Below are 22960 nucleotides of genomic sequence, written 5' to 3' on the forward strand. Positions count from 1 at the left end.
CAGGAAGTTCTAGCACTCCTACAAAAGGATGCTATTCAGGTAGTTCCATTAGAAGAACAAGGAAAATGAGTCTACTCCCTGTACTTCCTAATTCCAAAGAAAGACGGGACCTTAAGACCAATTCTCGACCTCGGGCCACTCAATCACTACATTCAATCAGATCATTTTCACATGATCACTTTACAACAGGCACTCCCATTACTACAACAGGGAGATTTTCTGTCCACACTAGACCTAAAGGACGCCTATTTTCATATTCCAATACATCCTGCGCACAGGAAGTATTTAAGGGTTGTCATACAAGGACAACACTATCAGTTCAAAGTCCTTCCATTCGAGTTTACAACAGCACCACAAGTGTTTACAAAGTGCTTAGCAGTAGTGGCAGCACATCTCAGAAGACCACAAATACATGTCTTCCCCTACCTAGACGACTGGCTCATAAAAGCAAGATCGTACAACCAGTGTGCACAACACACAAAGCAAACAATTCAAACACTGCACAACTTAGGGTTTACGATAAACTACACCAAGTCGCACCTAGAGCCTTCGCACGTTCATCAATATCTAGGAGCTACTATAAACACATCGGTAGCTCTAGCGTATCCCAGTCAAGCCAGGATTCAAAGTATTCAGAACTTAGTCTCCCTTTTTCAATGCCAGCACTCTCTACAAGCCAGAGTGTTCATGAAACTAATAGGGATGAGGGCATCTTGCATCTTCATAGTTCCCCACGCAAGACTGCAAATGCGTCCACTACAGGAATGCCTAGTACAACAGTGGAATCAGGCTCAAGGTCAGCTCACAGACCTGGTGTTGGTGGACAGCCGTACATATCGCGCTCTACAATGGTGGAACACCAAAAATTTGACAAAGGGACGGCCGTTCCTAGAACCTGTTCCACAAGTAGTGCTCACGACACTCATCCCTCACAGGATGGGGAGCCCATCTCCTGCATTATACCACACAAGGTCAGTGGAACAATCAACAAACAGTTCCACATTAACCACTTAGAGCTGCTAGCAATTTTCCTAGCACTCAAAACTTTTCAAGTACAAATCCAAAACAAAGCTGTCCTAGTCCGAACAGACAACATGACAGCCATGTACTGCATACAAAAACAGGGGGGGACACACTCTCTGCAACTGTCCCAACTTGCACAGAACATTTGGATATGGGCCATCCCTCAAAACATACATCTGACAGTAGAACACCTTCCAGGGATCCACAACAAGATAGCAGATCTGTTAAGTCGTCAATCACAACAGATTCACGAATGGGAGTTGCACCCACAAGTACTTCAACCGTTCTTTCAAATGTGGGGGCATCCACAAATAGACCTGTTTGCAACCCACAAGAACTCAAAATGCCCAACCTTCGCCGCCAGGTTTCCACACCCACGGTCGGAGGGGAATGCAATATGGATGAACTGGTCAGGCAGATTTGAGTACGCTTTTCCGCCTCTCCCACTCATTCCACTAGTAGTACGCAAGCTCAGACAACAGTCCCTCAAACGGATACTAGTGGCCCCTACATGGGCACGTCAACCGTGGTTCACCACGCTACTAGATCTCTCAATGGTTCCACATCAGAAATTACAGCTCACGCCATCCCTGTTAACACAGAACCATGAAGAAATAAGACACCCAGAACCAACCCAACTGAATTTGGCGATCTGGCTCCTGAAGTCCTAGAGTTTGGTTACTTAAACCTACCACCAGACTGTATGAATATAATTAAAGAAGCTAGAAGACCCACTACCAGAGCATGCTATGCTGCTAAGTGGAAACTGTTCGCAATATACTGTAACAACAATCACATTGATCCTTTGGACGTTTCCATCCAAAATATCATTTGCTACCTTCTACATTTACAAAGGTCCAATTTGGCTTACACTTCTATACGCCTGCATCTAGCAGCTATTGCAGCGTATTTACAAAATAGACAACATCTATCTCTATTTAGAGTACCTGCAATAAAAGCATTTATGGAAGGATTAAAAAGAATAATCCCACCCAGGTTACCTCCTGCTCCAGTATGGAACCTAAATGTGGTCCTTACAAGACTCATGGGACCCCCTTTTTGAACCGTTGCATAAATGTGAACTACTATTTCTAACATGGAAAACTGCTTTCCTTGTTGCCATTACCTATCTCAGAAGAGTTGGTGAAATCCAAGCATTCACAACAGAAGAACCATTTTTTCAAATACATCCTAACAAAGTGGTTCTTAGACCCAATCCAAAATTCCTACCAAAAGTGATTACTCCTTTTCACCTAAACCAATCAGTAGAGTTACCAGTGTTTTTTTCAAAAACCGGACTCTGTTGCAGAAAGAGCTTTGCCCACCCTAGATGTTAGTAGAGCTCTACTATATTACATAGACGGGACTAAATCATTCAGAAAAACAAAACAACTATTTGTATCCCTTTCTCCCCCACACAAAGGCAATCCTATCTCTAAAGGAGGTATTGCTAGATGGATTAAGTGTATTCAAATATGCTAGCACAAGGCTAAACGTACACTAACAGTTCCTCCTAGAGCACACTCGACTCGCAAACTAGGAGCCTCTATGGCTTTCTTAGGAAACATACCATTAGAGGATATATTCAAGGCAGCAACATGGTCTACAATACAAGCCAAGCAGCAAGCTGCAGTAGGCCAAGCTGTCCTTAAAACACTCTTTCAGTTTGCTGCAACGGATACAAGCGACCACCGCTAGGGGAGACACTGCTGCACAATCGTTGCTAAATGTAGGATCTGCACCTCATATGCCTCGAACGGAAAATGCTACTTACCAGTATGCATCTGTTCTTGGCATGTAGAGCTGCAGAATCCTGCATGCCCTCCCGCCTCCCCGGCACTTGTATCCGTTCCAGTACTCATCTTAGTTATATGCACACGCATGGACATCCTTTTCTCTTTACTTCTACTAACTCCATCATTTCCCATCATGGCGAAAAACAATCTGAGGATGGAGTCAATGACCCTGCGCAGTATTGTCCAAAGGAGGAGTCACCTATCTCGTGACTACAAAAGACTTCTTCCAAGAAGACAACAACCTGCAATCACCTGCAATCATCCGAGCCCAACACCAGGTGGCGATCTATTGCTAAATGTAGGATTCTACAGCTCTACATGCCAAGAACAGATGCATACTGATAAGTAGCATTTTCCTTCCTCCTATAGGATAACATTGACTGTTTTCTGTGAAAATGTTTCCATGTGGGGAGTTGGAAAATATATAAAAGTCTATACAAGTATAGCATTACCAGTGATTTTACTGTAACGAAAACAAAGTAGATGTACAACTGCAATTCAACTGTATTGTTACTGCAAAGTATAAACCACTTACCTGTGCCAGGCTTGCTTGGTTCTAAGAAATATAACAAAATATTTTTTATACAAACAAAATTGGTCTGAAGTCAATCTTCAAGTGTGTGACATTATTTGCTGAGTGAGTGTGTGTACAAAAAATGCTTAACACTATCCTATGATAAAGCCTTACTGCTCCCCACACTACCACAAATGGAGAGTACGGTGCGATCTACTTTTACCCCGGACTACCTTTGGGGTTCCACTGGACACTGTACACACATTTTGATGTTGTATATACAGAGCCAGCTTCCTACAGGTAGGTAAATCTGTTGCAGGGGCCAAGCTTTAGGGGTTCGCACCAGGACATAGGGGGAGGCCCGCAAAGCAGCACCAAACTTACAGCACCAGCGGCACTGTGGCAGCCGGGTGCAGGGTACAAAATAAGTGTTGGCCACCCTATACTTTTCTATTGAGATTCTTCTGTTGGCAAACTGGCTTCAGGCGTTTCACCAGAGGATGCAGGAGGGAGACCAACGACAGCTCAGGTGAGTAGAGATGTAAGGGGTTTGGTAGGGGCCTGACTGTTCAGCTCACCAAGGCCCGGAGGCTGTGGGTGCAGGGGTGCCTTTCGACGTCTTAGTCTTCAGGGGGGAAGCCTCTGGAATCACTCTGCAGGCGCTGAAGTAGAGTATAGGAGAGGTCAGCCAACACTGGACACAAGGCCAGGATCACTGGGGAGATTTCACTGCACAATCTGGTGCAGAGTGGGCATGGATCGCTGTTCCAGCTGGATTCGGAGCCATTGGAGTTATTTTCTTTTGGACAGGCTCACTGTCCATGGAGATTAGTCTTTTTCGAAGGCAGCAGTCCTCCCAGAGTTTTCAGAGGTCTCTGGCTGCAAGACTGGTTCCAGGCTCGCAGAAGCTGGAGACAGGCAGGTAGGGCTGGGGCCAAGGCAGTCATGTTTGTCGTCTTGCTTTATAGGTTGTCGCAGATCTGGTTTCTATGTCCAGGGGAGCCACCTAAATACTAGATTAAGGGGCAGTTAATGGAGTAGCAGGTAGGGCTAATGGGCACCTAACCTGGGGTGACTACACCCTCTATCATGCCACCCTCCTGAGGGAGGGGGTCATAGAACTAGCCCTGATTAGAGGAGTCTCCCCATCTTCAAGATGGCGGGGATTGAAAGATGTGCCTCGCCTCTTATTCTTCTGAGTTTTCACACTGTTTTTCCTGGCCGAAGTCTGGGTGTAAACCAGGGGCTGCTAGCAGCAGAGGCTGGAGGTCGTATTACAAAGGCGGCATGCCTTTGAAGCTTCCGCCTTTGAGCACTGGCCCATTCTGGGGGAGAAGGTGTGACTATTTTGCCCTGGATTTGCTTTGTTTCTTGTTCCAAAGAGCAAGGGCTCTCTACCCTGGGGTTCAGAAAAGTCTGGTGGTGGCTGGCTGCCTACAGCTGGTCAGAGACCACTTCCGGGTTGGTAGGTTTTCAGGGGCACCTCTCTGAAGTGCCCTAAGGGTACATGCTACAATAAATCCCATACTGGCATCAGTGTGGATTTATTGAAAGGAGTACTTTGGTATTGAACACTCCTGTGCTCAGTGAAGCCATCATGGTGCTGAGGAACTAGAGTTGCAATATTAAGCATTGGGCCCAATATTGTTGGGGCATATCTCCTCCTGCAGATATACCCTCACCTGTGATATAGTGCACCTTGCCTTAGGGCTGAGAGGCCTGCTAGAGGTGTAACTTACCTATGCCTGAAGGCAGTGCTGGTTGGCATGGCACCCAGGCAAGATCTGCAAAAACAGGTGATGGACAGAATGCAGAACAATCATACATTCACCCCAGTACAGAGATTTGGGCCTAAATCCATTGTTTTTTTTGCACTCCACACCACCCAGTTCGGACATGGCCATATGCAAATCAGCCTTGACCCTGTGCCTCATGGGAACAGTCCAGCCCGAACTGCCAAGCCATGTCTTCCCTGGACCGGAATCAAGCATCCTAGGACCGGTTTCTGGCTATCAGCCGTCATCAGCCAGGATAGCTTGACTCCAGTGGTGTGGAGAGCACAGGACTCACGTCTGAGCATACCCGTCCCACTCGGGGTGACAAATGCAAAAACCCAGGCAAGATCTGCCATCACAGGTTAGCAAAGAAGGACCAACACTCACTCTGCACCTCTGTCTACTGGTGGGCCATTGCATCGATGATTGTAACGCCTGCGCAGTGTTTGCGGCGAAGGCCCTGAGAGTAATACCAAGACATGCAGGGCCAACATATAACACCATCCCTGTGAGATTTGGGCCTGTAGAGCTACGACAAGGAAGAGAACGTTGCCAAAGTCCCAGAAGCAGCCACCAGCCGGAGGCCCCCTATCCCGCATAGGTTTATATTGGGCCTCAGCCCTCTGCACCCAGCCGCATTGGTGTTGCTGAGGGTGCCTCCTCGACCCTGGGAGACCCCGCCTGAGTCTAACCCCAGAAAGCCAACTCCCACAACAAACCTGTTAACCGATAACTTTATGTTCGAGGCATATGAGCTGCAGATCCTAAATTTAGCAAAAGATCTCCACCTGGTGTTGGGCTCGGATGATTGCAGGTTGTTGTTGTCTTCTTGGAAGAAGTCTTTTGTAGTCACGAGATAGGTGACTCCTCCCTTGGACAATACTGCGCATGGTCATAGACTCCACCCTCAGATTGTTTTTTTCCGCCACTGGGTTCGGATGAAAGTTTTCCGCTCTGGCTAGAAAAAGACTTTTTCTGCTTTTTCGAAGCGAGAAACTTCAAACAAACTTCTTTCGACATCGAATAGACTTTCGACATCACCAGCTACATTCCAGTGCGTCGACGAGGGCCGTTGGGCCCATCGACGCTGTGCAGCCTACGACTCATGGAAAGAACTCCATTCAAGAGATGCCCGGTATGTTGAGCAAAATTCCCTCATAGCGACCATCACGAGGTTTGAATCCTCTGTCTCTCTCCAGAACACGACGAGTCGACCTGCACAGCCTGTGCTTCCTTCCGATCGAAGAAAACAATTCGAGATCGGAGGACCCATCGACACGAAATGAGAAGATCAGCACCAGCACCGGAGGCCATCTTTGAAGAGGAGATCGTCGAAGAAGACTTCTCCGAGGACGAATATCCAATCGAAGATATCTCAGAGGACGAGGCTCCACTCGGCGCAGAGGAGGACTCGCCTGATCTACAGAACTTATCGGGGGCAGAGGATTCGGACGATTTGATGCCATCTCGACAACCCGTGACTACATCTGCCCCTGCACGACAGACATTACCCAAACAGAAGGCAACGGTCAGCACTCCGCCCATGGGGCCCAGTCGAGACCGACATTTACCCTCTAACGCCCCGCCTTCGGGCCCGGCTCCGAGGAAAGACAATACGCCTTCCGGGGCCTCGGCACCGAAGAAACACCATGTGCCAGTTACACCTCTTCCATTGGAACCAAAACATCCTTCGACACCGAAGGATTCGTCGGCACCGAACATAAAAAACCCTTCGGCGCCCAAAGACAAAGACACTTCGGCACCCGTACCATCGGCGCCAAAGACAAAAACTGTACCAAACCCAAAAGCTTAGACTCCGAAACCTTCCGGTTCAAAAAACAAAGAGGGGAAGCCAGTTTCCGGCGCCACAGGCCCAGCAAAACCTGTCTCCACGCTGAAACTTCTAATACCGGTACCGAAGACCCCGGATAAGGCTAAACAACATTCAGCACCGAAAACATTGCCAAAAGACTCAACTACTCCTCATAAGGCAAAAAGTACTAAACAACCTCTAACGGCTCAGACAAAATCGACGCCAAAGAAAATTATAGAAGAGGAAGAACTGTTTAGACCAGATCCTAGACAGAAGAAAGTCCAGATTAATCCAAAAACTGGACATGTGGAAGCAACCCCTTATAAGAAGAGACCAGCAGACACACCACTTACACCTGTGGTCCCTGCAAAAAAGGACTGTGCAACTTCTCCAATGCACCCTTCCTCTCCTTCCGCTTCTTCCTCTCATGTACCTTCTTCCTCTCCTGTTACTCCATATGTAGAACCTATAACTTCTCCTATTCACTCTCCTGCATCATCACACCACACTGATGAGGAATATGATTTGGGTGGAGGGGATGATGTTCCAGAACCACATACATACCCTTTAGATGAGGATGTTAACGCAGAATACCCTAAGGATGATGAGGATGCATATCATTTTTCACCAAATAATGCACCAGACATCCCTGATCCTCAGTACTGCCCAACAAAACCTTCCCCTACAGAGGACAGTATTGGGTTTAACCATTTGTTAAACAGAGCTGCACTTTACCATGGGGTTTCCATGCACTCTGATGACATTGAGGAGGACTTCTTGTTGGACACTTTCGAACAGTCACAAAGGTCTACCCAAATATTACCAATGATTAAGGGAGTCATAAAACATGCTCCAGAGATTTTTAAAGATCCAGTAAGGTGTAGGGTGTTAAATCCTAGAATAGAGAAAAAGTATAGGCCAGCACCAGCTGATCCACTATACATTAAGGGTCATCTGCCACTAGACTCCTTGGTAGTGTCTAATGCGCGCAAAAGGGCCAATTCTCAAACTTCTGGGGACACACCCCCGCCTGACAAAGAGTCCAAGATCATTGATGCGTCAGGGAAACTAATTGCTGCACAAGCAACAAACATATGGCGCATAGCAAACACACAGGCTTTACTGTCACACTACAACAGGGCTCATTATGATCAACTAGAAAAGTTAATGGAACACCTACCAGATCAACACAAAGATCTATCAGCAGAACTTTTACAAGAAGGCAAATTAATTTCAAATGCCTCAATTAAATGTGCACTAGATGTAGGTGACCGCATCCAGAGCAGTGAACACTAGTGTAATTCTCAGGCGTCACGCATGGTTACGCATCTCAGGTTTTAAACCAGAGGTACAAACTACCATTCTAAACCAGCCCTTTAATCAGAACCAATTGTTCGGGCCGGAGGTAGATAATACGTTAGAAAAGATAAAGAAAGACACAGATACCGCTAAGTCTATTGGGGCGTTACAATACACCCAAGCTAGAGGTTCCTTTCGCCGCTCCTCTTATAGAGGAGGCTCCAAGCAGACCGGCGCAGACGCAACATCATCTTTTAAAACACACACGCAGACCTCCTCTAATAGAGGATTTTTTAGAGGAGGATATAGAGGTAATAACAACAAGGGAAGAGGTAGAGGTAGTAACAACAACCCCTCCTCTTCCGCTCCTAAACAATGACTTCCCTCTGCCTCCCCTACAGCATTCCACTCCTGTGGGGGGCAGACTTTCACAGTTCCTACCTGTCTGGAACTCCATCACAACAGACAGGTGGGTAAGACAAATTATCCAACATGGCTACTGCCTAGAACTCACAGCAACCCCCCCAAACATACCACCCAGGCAGCGTCCAATGTCGGCAGAACACATAACTCTGCTTCAACAGGAAGTTCTAGCACTCCTACAAAAGGATGCTATTCAGGTAGTTCCATTAGAAGAACAAGGAAAATGAGTCTACTCCCTGTACTTCCTAATTCCAAAGAAAGACGGGACCTTAAGACCAATTCTCGACCTCGGGCCACTCAATCACTACATTCAATCAGATCATTTTCACATGATCACTTTACAACAGGCACTCCCATTACTACAACAGGGAGATTTTCTGTCCACACTAGACCTAAAGGACGCCTATTTTCATATTCCAATACATCCTGCGCACAGGAAGTATTTAAGGGTTGTCATACAAGGACAACACTATCAGTTCAAAGTCCTTCCATTCGAGTTTACAACAGCACCACAAGTGTTTACAAAGTGCTTAGCAGTAGTGGCAGCACATCTCAGAAGACCACAAATACATGTCTTCCCCTACCTAGACGACTGGCTCATAAAAGCAAGATCGTACAACCAGTGTGCACAACACACAAAGCAAACAATTCAAACACTGCACAACTTAGGGTTTACGATAAACTACACCAAGTCGCACCTAGAGCCTTCGCACGTTCATCAATATCTAGGAGCTACTATAAACACATCGGTAGCTCTAGCGTATCCCAGTCAAGCCAGGATTCAAAGTATTCAGAACTTAGTCTCCCTTTTTCAATGCCAGCACTCTCTACAAGCCAGAGTGTTCATGAAACTAATAGGGATGAGGGCATCTTGCATCTTCATAGTTCCCCACGCAAGACTGCAAATGCGTCCACTACAGGAATGCCTAGTACAACAGTGGAATCAGGCTCAAGGTCAGCTCACAGACCTGGTGTTGGTGGACAGCCGTACATATCGCGCTCTACAATGGTGGAACACCAAAAATTTGACAAAGGGACGGCCGTTCCTAGAACCTGTTCCACAAGTAGTGCTCACGACACTCATCCCTCACAGGATGGGGAGCCCATCTCCTGCATTATACCACACAAGGTCAGTGGAACAATCAACAAACAGTTCCACATTAACCACTTAGAGCTGCTAGCAATTTTCCTAGCACTCAAAACTTTTCAAGTACAAATCCAAAACAAAGCTGTCCTAGTCCGAACAGACAACATGACAGCCATGTACTGCATACAAAAACAGGGGGGGACACACTCTCTGCAACTGTCCCAACTTGCACAGAACATTTGGATATGGGCCATCCCTCAAAACATACATCTGACAGTAGAACACCTTCCAGGGATCCACAACAAGATAGCAGATCTGTTAAGTCGTCAATCACAACAGATTCACGAATGGGAGTTGCACCCACAAGTACTTCAACCGTTCTTTCAAATGTGGGGGCATCCACAAATAGACCTGTTTGCAACCCACAAGAACTCAAAATGCCCAACCTTCGCCGCCAGGTTTCCACACCCACGGTCGGAGGGGAATGCAATATGGATGAACTGGTCAGGCAGATTTGAGTACGCTTTTCCGCCTCTCCCACTCATTCCACTAGTAGTACGCAAGCTCAGACAACAGTCCCTCAAACGGATACTAGTGGCCCCTACATGGGCACGTCAACCGTGGTTCACCACGCTACTAGATCTCTCAATGGTTCCACATCAGAAATTACAGCTCACGCCATCCCTGTTAACACAGAACCATGAAGAAATAAGACACCCAGAACCAACCCAACTGAATTTGGCGATCTGGCTCCTGAAGTCCTAGAGTTTGGTTACTTAAACCTACCACCAGACTGTATGAATATAATTAAAGAAGCTAGAAGACCCACTACCAGAGCATGCTATGCTGCTAAGTGGAAACTGTTCGCAATATACTGTAACAACAATCACATTGATCCTTTGGACGTTTCCATCCAAAATATCATTTGCTACCTTCTACATTTACAAAGGTCCAATTTGGCTTACACTTCTATACGCCTGCATCTAGCAGCTATTGCAGCGTATTTACAAAATAGACAACATCTATCTCTATTTAGAGTACCTGCAATAAAAGCATTTATGGAAGGATTAAAAAGAATAATCCCACCCAGGTTACCTCCTGCTCCAGTATGGAACCTAAATGTGGTCCTTACAAGACTCATGGGACCCCCTTTTTGAACCGTTGCATAAATGTGAACTACTATTTCTAACATGGAAAACTGCTTTCCTTGTTGCCATTACCTATCTCAGAAGAGTTGGTGAAATCCAAGCATTCACAACAGAAGAACCATTTTTTCAAATACATCCTAACAAAGTGGTTCTTAGACCCAATCCAAAATTCCTACCAAAAGTGATTACTCCTTTTCACCTAAACCAATCAGTAGAGTTACCAGTGTTTTTTTCAAAAACCGGACTCTGTTGCAGAAAGAGCTTTGCCCACCCTAGATGTTAGTAGAGCTCTACTATATTACATAGACGGGACTAAATCATTCAGAAAAACAAAACAACTATTTGTATCCCTTTCTCCCCCACACAAAGGCAATCCTATCTCTAAAGGAGGTATTGCTAGATGGATTAAGTGTATTCAAATATGCTAGCACAAGGCTAAACGTACACTAACAGTTCCTCCTAGAGCACACTCGACTCGCAAACTAGGAGCCTCTATGGCTTTCTTAGGAAACATACCATTAGAGGATATATTCAAGGCAGCAACATGGTCTACAATACAAGCCAAGCAGCAAGCTGCAGTAGGCCAAGCTGTCCTTAAAACACTCTTTCAGTTTGCTGCAACGGATACAAGCGACCACCGCTAGGGGAGACACTGCTGCACAATCGTTGCTAAATGTAGGATCTGCACCTCATATGCCTCGAACGGAAAATGCTACTTACCAGTATGCATCTGTTCTTGGCATGTAGAGCTGCAGAATCCTGCATGCCCTCCCGCCTCCCCGGCACTTGTATCCGTTCCAGTACTCATCTTAGTTATATGCACACGCATGGACATCCTTTTCTCTTTACTTCTACTAACTCCATCATTTCCCATCATGGCGAAAAACAATCTGAGGATGGAGTCAATGACCCTGCGCAGTATTGTCCAAAGGAGGAGTCACCTATCTCGTGACTACAAAAGACTTCTTCCAAGAAGACAACAACCTGCAATCACCTGCAATCATCCGAGCCCAACACCAGGTGGCGATCTATTGCTAAATGTAGGATTCTACAGCTCTACATGCCAAGAACAGATGCATACTGATAAGTAGCATTTTCCTTCCTCCTATAGGATAACATTGACTGTTTTCTGTGAAAATGTTTCCATGTGGGGAGTTGGAAAATATATAAAAGTCTATACAAGTATAGCATTACCAGTGATTTTACTGTAACGAAAACAAAGTAGATGTACAACTGCAATTCAACTGTATTGTTACTGCAAAGTATAAACCACTTACCTGTGCCAGGCTTGCTTGGTTCTAAGAAATATAACAAAATATTTTTTATACAAACAAAATTGGTCTGAAGTCAATCTTCAAGTGTGTGACATTATTTGCTGAGTGAGTGTGTGTACAAAAAATGCTTAACACTATCCTATGATAAAGCCTTACTGCTCCCCACACTACCACAAATGGAGAGTACGGTGCGATCTACTTTTACCCCGGACTACCTTTGGGGTTCCACTGGACACTGTACACACATTTTGATGTTGTATATACAGAGCCAGCTTCCTACAGGTAGGTAAATCTGTTGCAGGGGCCAAGCTTTAGGGGTTCGCACCAGGACATAGGGGGAGGCCCGCAAAGCAGCACCAAACTTACAGCACCAGCGGCACTGTGGCAGCCGGGTGCAGGGTACAAAATAAGTGTTGGCCACCCTATACTTTTCTATTGAGATTCTTCTGTTGGCAAACTGGCTTCAGGCGTTTCACCAGAGGATGCAGGAGGGAGACCAACGACAGCTCAGGTGAGTAGAGATGTAAGGGGTTTGGTAGGGGCCTGACTGTTCAGCTCACCAAGGCCCGGAGGCTGTGGGTGCAGGGGTGCCTTTCGACGTCTTAGTCTTCAGGGGGGAAGCCTCTGGAATCACTCTGCAGGCGCTGAAGTGGAGTATAGGAGAGGTCAGCCAACACTGGACACAAGGCCAGGATCACTGGGGAGATTTCACTGCACAATCTGGTGCAGAGTGGGCATGGATCGCTGTTCCAGCTGGATTCGGAGCCATTGGAGTTATTTTCTTTTGGACAGGCTCACTGTCCATGGAGATTAGTCTTTTTCGAAGGCAGCAGTCCTCCCAGAGTTTTCAGAGGTCTCTGGCTGCAAGACTGGTTCCAGGCTCGCAGAAGCTGGAGACAGGCAGGTAGTGCTGGGGCCAAGGCAGTCATGTTTGTCGTCTTGCTTTATAGGTTGTCGCAGATCTGGTTTCTATGTCCAGGGGAGCCACCTAAATACTAGATTAAGGGGCAGTTAATGGAGTAGCAGGTAGGGCTAATGGGCACCTAACCTGGGGTGACTACACCCTCTATCATGCCACCCTCCTGAGGGAGGGGGTCATAGAACTAGCCCTGATTAGAGGAGTCTCCCCATCTTCAAGATGGCGGGGATTGAAAGATGTGCCTCGCCTCTTATTCTTCTGAGTTTTCACACTGTTTTTCCTGGCCGAAGTCTGGGTGTAAACCAGGGGCTGCTAGCAGCAGAGGCTGGAGGTCGTATTACAAAGGCGGCATGCCTTTGAAGCTTCCGCCTTTGAGCACTGGCCCATTCTGGGGGAGAAGGTGTGACTATTTTGCCCTGGATTTGCTTTGTTTCTTGTTCCAAAGAGCAAGGGCTCTCTACCCTGGGGTTCAGAAAAGTCTGGTGGTGGCTGGCTGCCTACAGCTGGTCAGAGACCACTTCCGGGTTGGTAGGTTTTCAGGGGCACCTCTCTGAAGTGCCCTAAGGGTACATGCTACAATAAATCCCATACTGGCATCAGTGTGGATTTATTGAAAGGAGTACTTTGGTATTGAACACTCCTGTGCTCAGTGAAGCCATCATGGTGCTGAGGAACTAGAGTTGCAATATTAAGCATTGGGCCCAATATTGTTGGGGCATATCTCCTCCTGCAGATATACCCTCACCTGTGATATAGTGCACCTTGCCTTAGGGCTGAGAGGCCTGCTAGAGGTGTAACTTACCTATGCCTGAAGGCAGTGCTGGTTGGCATGGCACCCAGGCAAGATCTGCAAAAACAGGTGATGGACAGAATGCAGAACAATCATACATTCACCCCAGTACAGAGATTTGGGCCTAAATCCATTGTTTTTTTTGCACTCCACACCACCCAGTTCGGACATGGCCATATGCAAATCAGCCTTGACCCTGTGCCTCATGGGAACAGTCCAGCCCGAACTGCCAAGCCATGTCTTCCCTGGACCGGAATCAAGCATCCTAGGACCGGTTTCTGGCTATCAGCCGTCATCAGCCAGGATAGCTTGACTCCAGTGGTGTGGAGAGCACAGGACTCACGTCTGAGCATACCCGTCCCACTCGGGGTGACAAATGCAAAAACCCAGGCAAGATCTGCCATCACAGGTTAGCAAAGAAGGACCAACACTCACTCTGCACCTCTGTCTACTGGTGGGCCATTGCATCGATGATTGTAACGCCTGCGCAGTGTTTGCGGCGAAGGCCCTGAGAGTAATACCAAGACATGCAGGGCCAACATATAACACCATCCCTGTGAGATTTGGGCCTGTAGAGCTACGACAAGGAAGAGAACGTTGCCAAAGTCCCAGAAGGGGATGTGGAGGCCAAGGTCCAGATTGTAGAAGTTGAGAAAAAGACCAAGAAGATGTCAAACAGCGGTTAGGGACACAGCGTCTTTAAAGTCTGGTGTCCAAACTCTGAAAATCAGAGGTTAAGATCTTGAAGACTGCATCTGCGTCGAATCTCCCGGCGACCACAAGCAAGTCCAAAGAAAGACACCCTTGGATCGTTCGAGAAGGACGTGCAGCAGTACAGACCCCTGAAATATCTGCGCCGTCAAAGGACGGTCGAAGACCAGACACTTCGGTGTCGAAAAAAGAGGTCCAAGTCAGAAGGATGCAGCTCTGCGACCGCATTGTCTATTAAAGAGCCGGTACCGAAACTGCCCTACGAAGAGCTTGACAGTCAACACAAAGAGGCGGAGATCTAGAGGAAGAGGAGAAGGCTTGAAACCAAAATGGCTAAAGCCTACAAAAGAAAAAAGATTGAGACCAAAGTCTTAAGAAATATTTGCTCTTCTGGGGTGCCTGCAGAATGCAGGGAAGGAATTCCTGGGTCTTAGTTGAAGGCTGGAAGTCCTCCCAGGCGTTTGGAGGCACAGACAGCTGCCGAACAAATCCTCTTTGACACAGTTGGCCAGCAGACAGTACGGCAGGGTTGGTGCCAACTCAGTTGCTGGTCTGTTCGAGCATCCTGACTTCTTTCAGGTTGGCAGGGTCTGCTTTTCTTGTGCCAGCGATTTCCCTAAAGACTAAATTTATGTGTCTTAGGGAGTGCAGGGTAGTCGCAGATAGACTACTTACCCCTGGGGTCACTGCGCCACCTATATGACCACTTCTATGGGAAGTGGGCATAACCCTGTCCCGGATTCCTAATTCTGCTCTTACAAAATTATCAGAATGAAATTTTGTGTCCACCTCAGGTAGCCCACCTTAAGGTTGGAACTAGCAAGAGGGTGAACATGCTTCTCTGACTACTCATTTTCCCACCTGTCCAGGTGCCAAATCGGCCCTGTACAGGGGTGGTGTTGTCCCTCTGAGGGAAGCCAGATTAGCATACCAAAGTCCCCTTGCTTGGACCCCCCTTCCTTGGAATGCGAATTTACCGGTCCTCTTGCTGGAAGGGGATGTAAAACACTGTCTGCCAGAGTAGGCTTTGTTCCTCTCCTCTTGAGAGCATTGGCCCTCAGCCCTTTGGTCAGAAACTAGCCTGTTGTGGCAGACTGGTCAGGATCAGTCAGCCAGCACACTAGTAGTTGGTAGGTTTTCTCGGGGGTCCCTCTAAGGTGTATTATTAGAGGATTGAAAAAAAATCTTTGGTTTCAGTGCAGCCATCATGTAGCTGAGGAACTCCTTTTCAACAGTGTCCAGCACATCTACTTAAAATGGCTTCTCTGGTTACTTGTACTCTCAGTAAGTGAACTGGCCAGCACATGGGCATATCTGCTCATGCAGATAGGCTGTAAGGATCTGCTGTAGGAGTGACTTGCATATACTGCATGCAGTGTGTGTAGGCATGGCATACTGGGTTGTTTGCCATGTCGTGCTTTCAGTTGTCTGCACCAGGACACTCAGCCTGCAATGGCAGTCTGCCTGAGTTAAGTGAGGGGTCCATTGGGGTGGCACAATATATGCTGTCGCCCTTGGGTACCCTCTTTGGTACCCATGCCCTGGGTACTTAGGGTACCATTTACTAGGGTCTTACAAGGGGTGCCAAAGGTATTGCCTGTTGGGGGTACAATTGTACAGTTTTTGGAACGAGATCTGGCACTGGAGACCTGGATAGCAGGAATCCCCTGCACTTACAGTCAAAGTTGCATCGAATACAAAATGTGGGGATGGCCATGTCAAAAAGGGACACTTTCCTACAGATGTGGAAAAACATCTTGCCACTAATTCATCTATTACTGGAAGACCAAACAAACTGCAAAGGCAGTATTCAAGGAGAGCAAGAACATCTGCAGCCATAATCTATTCTGCAGTTTTCATACCCATGCAGGCTTACGTCTTTTGACAAGGCAGCTTTCTGTTCAGAAGTCCGAGCAAAGATCCTGAATATGCCATATGCTGGACTCTGCCTGTTTAGAAAATGTGGAGGATGCCCTACTAAACTTTAACCTGGATATGGCAGAATTCCTAGGAGTTCTGCCATATTGATTTCCTGGTTCGAGCCTTTTTATTTTTTTGGCTCATGAAGATCCCAGGATTACAGCGGAGATTTCAATCCGTATGGAGGTCAAGACCAGCTATATTACCCCCATGACACCCCAGCAATGACCAAGAATATACACTCACAAGAACCAAAGTCATGGATATGGTATATTGTCAAGACTTATGAGGGCCGCCTCTCATACGTGGTCCCAAAAACAGCCAAGAAAGCGTGACTCCTTGCAGTTAAACCCCTGCCACCACCACCATCCAGAACTCAGCAGGTTGGAGAGAGAATTTCTCTTTTTACCTCTGCATGGGAGTCCATATTGGCCCAATGGGTGCAGCAGATCGTACACTTTGGACATACATTAGAGTTTGTATACAAAGCCACCTGTGCCCACTGAGCAGAATCCTGATCTTCATTTGAGGGAGCTACAAGAGGAATTTCCCCTCTCCTTCCTGAAGGGAGCGATGGAGACTGTACGGAGATCCTAGATAAACCTGAGATTGTATTCCAAATTATTTATAATAAAAAAGAAAACTGGACAATGGAGGCAATTCCAGACTTCAGGGAGCCGGACAATCTCCTGAAAGTCTATTCACATGGTTCTGCTCCAAGAAAACTGCTTCTTCTGGTGCTTCAGGGAGGAGATTACCGTATCTCCCTGGGTCTTCAAGGTGCTTATTTTCACATCCGGTTACACCGAAAGCACTGGAAATACCTCTGTCCATCGAGGCAGCACTATCAATTCAAGGTGCTTATATTAGGCCTCAAATCAGCACACCAGATATTCAACAAGTACCTAGCACCAGTTGCTGCCTTCCTTGGACGACCAGGTCACCATGCATGCCCATACTTGACAACACTCGTCAAGGCTTCCTCAAGTGAAGACTCACCCAGAGCAACAAGAAGTGCTGGTCCCACTCCAGCAGGTTTTGGCAACCAAAAACCAAGAGCGATGAGCTCTTTGCTTAAACCTTTAAGTTTATTTTGATTCCCCAAGTTTCCTAAGAAGGCGAATGCAGATAATCATACCCTGATTCTCATTGTCTTGACGTGGCCATGCCACTACTAGTATAGCACGCTTGCTCATACTATTGAAAGTGCACTTGAGGCTCCTCTCCAGACTCAATCAGGACCTCAAGCCTCTGAGCCTGACCACATAGCACCTGACCATTAAAAGTTCGGTCAGTTGGATCTGTCGGTAGAATGCAGGAAACATCCTGGCACAAGAACCAGCAACCACCATAATGCCAAGTGGAAGTGTTTCCATGTCTGCACAGGATTCCATTCTGCGCCTATGCAACCCCACCAAATACTTCCAGACCTGATGAACCCTACCAAGGGTGATTTTAAATAAGTCTGTACTGGTTCATCAAGAAGCATTATATAGTTTCAGAAGAACAGAAGGCGCTATTTTCACAAAAAATCCGAAAACTGTTTTTGTGTGGAAATGATGAACAATTTCATTTTAAAGTGCCCTTCAGTGCACCAGGAGCTAAACACTGTTTTGAGCCAGCTTGTGCTTTCTCCGTTCAAGCCAATCCGCAAAGAAAATCTAAAGTTTACCTTGGAAGATGGAGCTTCTCTTGGTGCTTACATTGCCTAGGAGAGAAGCAAGCATTTGCAATGAAAGAAGCTTTCCTTTCCTTACACAAGGGACAGTCCTCTTATGGACCAACACAAGATTCATACCTTAAGTCCCTATTGACTAAATTAATTGTCAGTTCTACTATGTGAATTGTTCCCAAATCCTACAACGTCAGCTAAAAGATCATTGGAATCTCTAAATGCCTTAGATTTTATATGGATAAAACAAAGCACATGTTTATTGGACCAGTGTTTGTGACCTTCGGACAGCCCGAGTCTGGCCCGGAAGCTGTCCCACCAGATAATAGTGCGTTTGCTGTCAGCTTGGATCTCCTTCTGCCACAGCAAAGCTATGCGTGTGCTCCAGGGAAGAGTGAGGGCATATTCCACTAGTAGTATGGCGATGACTGCTGTACTCTACTCTGCCCTTACAAGACCTCTCCCACAAAGCTAACTGATTGAGGGGATAAGTTCACAAAGCACTGCTTCCTGGATGTGAATGCAGTGGGACCGGCAATCCTATGCAACCTATTTCAATGAAGGTGTGGCAGCTTCTTTCTTGGTTATCCTTGTTGTATACTGTTTAATATACTGATTCAAGCATGTGAATATATGAAAGATCCAGTCCTGGAGAACAAATTATCTTTTTACCTGTAACTCCAGTTCTTCAGTGTTCACATGCGAAACTCCCTCCTCCCAAGTCCGACTCCATTATTACTTACTCTACCCACACTTTGTGCTATGATATCTCCGCTGTGGTGGCCTCTAGGAGGAGTAGAGACTGCCACCTCTGGGACCTGTACCAGGATCAAATAGACTTGATGTTCCACAAGTGGAGTCTACTTGCACTGGCTATTAGTTAAATAACTTCCACCTCATTGTTTGAGGTTCAGATTTTTTTTTAATTAGGTGGATGTGCTGCTAAACAAACACTTAAGTTCTATAGACGTTTTTAACACTGTTTACTGCTTTTTATTTTTTTCCAAGGATTCCCACCCTGACTGGGAATGATTCAAGTATGTGAATTTATGAAAGATAATGTTATAGAACTGGAGTTATATGTAAGCAACTAATTTATTTTTATTTTTCTGAGTTGGATGGCAATTTGTTAATTTTAGTTTATGCTTCTTTGTGAAGAGCAATCCAGTCAAAATTAATCTCTTTTGCAGGTGATATTGTCGACCAACATTGCAGAGACCAGCATCACCATCAACGATGTGGTTTATGTAATTGACTCTTGCAAGTAAGTTCTGTGGTGGTGCTCCATCTAACCTGTGCCAATCATGTTGGGCGCTTTGTTTGCTTTCTTGCTTTTTCATGCATTTGATTGTGTTTTTTTTCTTTTTTCTCAGACAGAAGGTGAAGCTGTTCACCTCTCACAATAACATGACTAACTATGCAACAGTTTGGGCTTCAAAGACCAACTTGGAGCAGCGTAAAGGCCGGGCTGGCAGAGTACGGGCTGGATTCTGCTTTCACCTGTGCAGTTTAGCTCGTTTTGAGAGGTGAGTGTAGGTAGCTGAAGTTTCCTAAAATGGAGCGAATTAGTGGTGAAACTAGGCATCTTTGTTTTGTCCTACTACAGATGACTTTGCTTTCAGAAAAGTAAATTCATCCTTACATAAACTGTGTTCGGTTGTTCGTGTTTAATCAAAAGAATTAATATATATGCCTGTAGTGTTTGAAGGCAATAGTTTGTTCGAGGCATATGAGCTGCAGATCGTACACTATGCATTAGATTGCCACCTGGTGTTGGGCTCGGATGATTGCAGTTTGTTGTCTTCTTGGAGGAGTCTTTGTAGTCCCGATATAGGTGACTCCTCCCTTGGACAATACTGCGCATGGGCATCGGCTCCATCCTTAGATTGTTTTTTTCCGCCACTGGGTTCGGATGAAAGTTTCTCCACTCCGGCTAGAAAAACTTTTTCAGTAACTTCGAAGTGCAAAAACCTCCTATAACTAAAATCGACATCGAATATGCAACTTTCGACGCCATCGACTCGATTCCGGTTCATCGACGCGGACCTCTGGGCTTATCGACGCCGTGCGGCCTACACCACATGGAAAGAACTCCGTTCAAGAAATGCCCAGTATGCCGAGCAAAATTTCCACATAGCGACCACCACGAGGTCTGCAACCTCTGTCAGTCGCCGGATCACGACGAGTCGACCTGCACAGCTTGTGCATCCTTCCGATCGAAGAAGACCCTCCGGGATCGGAGGGCCCGTCAACACGAAATGAGGAGATCAGCCCCAGCACCGGAGAATATCTTCGACGACTAGGTTCCGCTCGTTCCAGAAGAGGATTCTCCTGATCTCCGGATCATATCAGAGGCAGAGGACTCAGATGACTCTATTCCATCACGTCAACCCGTGAGTTCTTCTGCCCCTGCACCACATGCACTGCCCAAGCCAAAGGCGAAGGTCAGCACTCCGCCCAAGGGGCCCAGTCGAGACCAAGTACTTCCTCCTAAAGCCCAGCCTTCGAGCTTGGCTCAGAGGAAAACAACTATGCCTTCAGGTGCTTCGGCACCGAGCAAACCACACGTGCCGATTCCACCACCTCCATCTGCACCGAAGCCAAAAGACCGTTCGGCAGCGAGAGATCCTTTGACCCCCGAAGCCTAAAGAGGTACAGGCACTGAAAGAAGCTCCGGCTCCAAAGCCGTCCACTTCCAAAACTAAAGAGGGGAAAGCCAGCGCCTGACGCCACAAAGTCGCCGAGGCCAGCTTCCACTCCAAGACTCCCGCTTCGGTGCCAACACCCGCAAAGCCTGATTCCGAGGTTCCTAAGTCCTCGGACACGCCTGCCAAGCCGAAAACAACACCTTCGGTGCCGAGAACTTTGCCACAGGACGCTGTAACACCTCCCAAGGCAAAACGCCAAAAACAACCTCTGTCAGAACCGAAAAAGTAGACTCCGAAGAAGGTTGTACAGGAAGAACTGTTTAGACCAGATCCTAAACAAAAGAAGATCTACATAAACCCAAAGACTGGACATGTAGGGGCTATACCTCATAAAGAGACCAGCAAAAACACCACCTCCATCTGTGGTTCCTGCCAAAAAGGACTGCAACTTCTTCTATGCACTCTCCCTCTCCTGTATCTCCTTCCTCTCCTGTCCCTCCTTACATATCACCTCAAATCTCTCCTGTGCCCTCTCATGCATCATCACATTCACCACAGACTGATGAGGAGTATGACTTAGGTGGTGGGGAGGATCCACATGCAGACCCAAATACATATCCTTTAGATGAGGATATCTATACTTTTCCACCACATAATGACAGCATTGGTTTTAATCACCTCTTACATAGAGCTGCTCTCTACCACAATGTCACAATGCATTCTGATGACATTGAGGAGGATTTTCTGTTAGATACATTTGAGCCATCACACAGATCTACTCAAATTCTTCCCATGATCAAAGGAGTCATTAAGCATGCTCCAGAAATATTCAAAGATCCTGTACGCAGTAGGGTACTAAATCCAAGAATAGAAAAGAACTATAGGCCTGCACCCTCTGATCCAACCTATATTAAAGGACACCCTCCATTAGACTCTTTAGTGGTGTCCAATGCGAGAAAACTAGCGAATTCAGACTTCTGGTGAAACGCCCCTACCTGACAAGGAATCCAAAGTTATTGACGCGTCCGGTAAAAGAATAGCTGCACAAGCTACAAATATATGGCACATTGCAAATACGCAGGCCCTTCTCTCACGTTATGACAGGGCTCATTACGACCAATTGGAGACACTACTACAACACCTTCCAGATCAATATAAAGATCAGGCAACAGAGCTCATACAAGAAGGCAAATTAATTTCAAATGCCTCAATAAAATGTGCCCTAGATGTCGCAGACACAGCTGCTAGAGCTGTAAATACTAGTGTCATACTCCGAAGACATGCGTGGTTGCGCATTTCAGGGTTCAAATGAGGTGCAAACCACCATTTTGAACCAGCCTTTTAACCAAAACCAATTATTTGGCCCAGAAGTAGACACTACACTGGAGAAAATGAAAAAAGACAGACACTGCAAAGTCAATGGGAGCTCACCAGTCCACACAGAATAGAGGTTCTTTTCGTCGCTCCTTTTATAGAGGAGGCTCCAAACAAACTGGAGCAGACACAACATCTTTCAAAACACAAACCTCCTCTAACAAAGGGTATTTTAGAGGAGGATACAGGGGCAATAATAACAAGGGAAGAGGTTGCGGTAACAGCAATCGCTCCTCCTCCACAACTAAACAGTGACTTCCCTCTGCTCCCCCAACAGCATTCCACTCCTGTGGGGGGCAGATTAACACAGTTCCTGCCTGTCTAGAACTCCATTACAACGGACACGTGGGCGAGACAGATTATCCAACATGGCTACTGCCTAGAACTTACAGCAACCCCCCCAGATATACCACCCAGGCAGCGTCCTATGTCTACAGATCACCTGACTCTGCTTCAACAAGAAGTTCTAGCACTTCTACAAAAAGATGCTATTCAACTAGTCCCATTAGAAGAACAAGGAACAGGGGTTTACTCGCTGTATTTTCTAATTCCCAAAAAAGGACGGGACACTGAGACCAATTCTCGACCTCAGGCCCCTCAATCATTACATACAATCAGATCATTTTCATATGATCACTCTGCAACAAGTGCTCCCACTACTGCAACAAGGCGATTTCCTTTCAACACTAGACCTGAAGGACGCCTATTTTCACATCCCAATACATCCTGCTCACAGGAAGTACCTACGGTTTGTAATACAAGGACAACACTATC

The 22960-nt window shown here is 46.5% G+C and overlaps 1 protein-coding gene across 3 annotated transcripts in view; it reads left to right on the forward strand.

Annotated features, from left to right (window-relative positions):
• Positions 1-22960, forward strand: part of DHX9 (DExH-box helicase 9) — a 208302-nt gene that overhangs the window by 124893 nt on the left and 60449 nt on the right. For all 3 annotated transcript variants that reach the window (XM_086955648.1, XM_086955651.1, XM_086955658.1), the window contains exons 19-20: positions 19355-19428; positions 19538-19690. In XM_086955648.1, coding sequence (XP_086811774.1) covers positions 19355-19428; positions 19538-19690 — 227 coding nt within the window. The remainder of the gene's footprint in view (positions 1-19354; positions 19429-19537; positions 19691-22960) is intronic.

The sequence above is a fragment of the Lissotriton vulgaris genome, chromosome 1_1 (genome assembly GCF_964263255.1).
Source record: "Lissotriton vulgaris chromosome 1_1, aLisVul1.2, whole genome shotgun sequence".
Classification (NCBI taxonomy): domain Eukaryota; kingdom Metazoa; phylum Chordata; class Amphibia; order Caudata; family Salamandridae; genus Lissotriton; species Lissotriton vulgaris.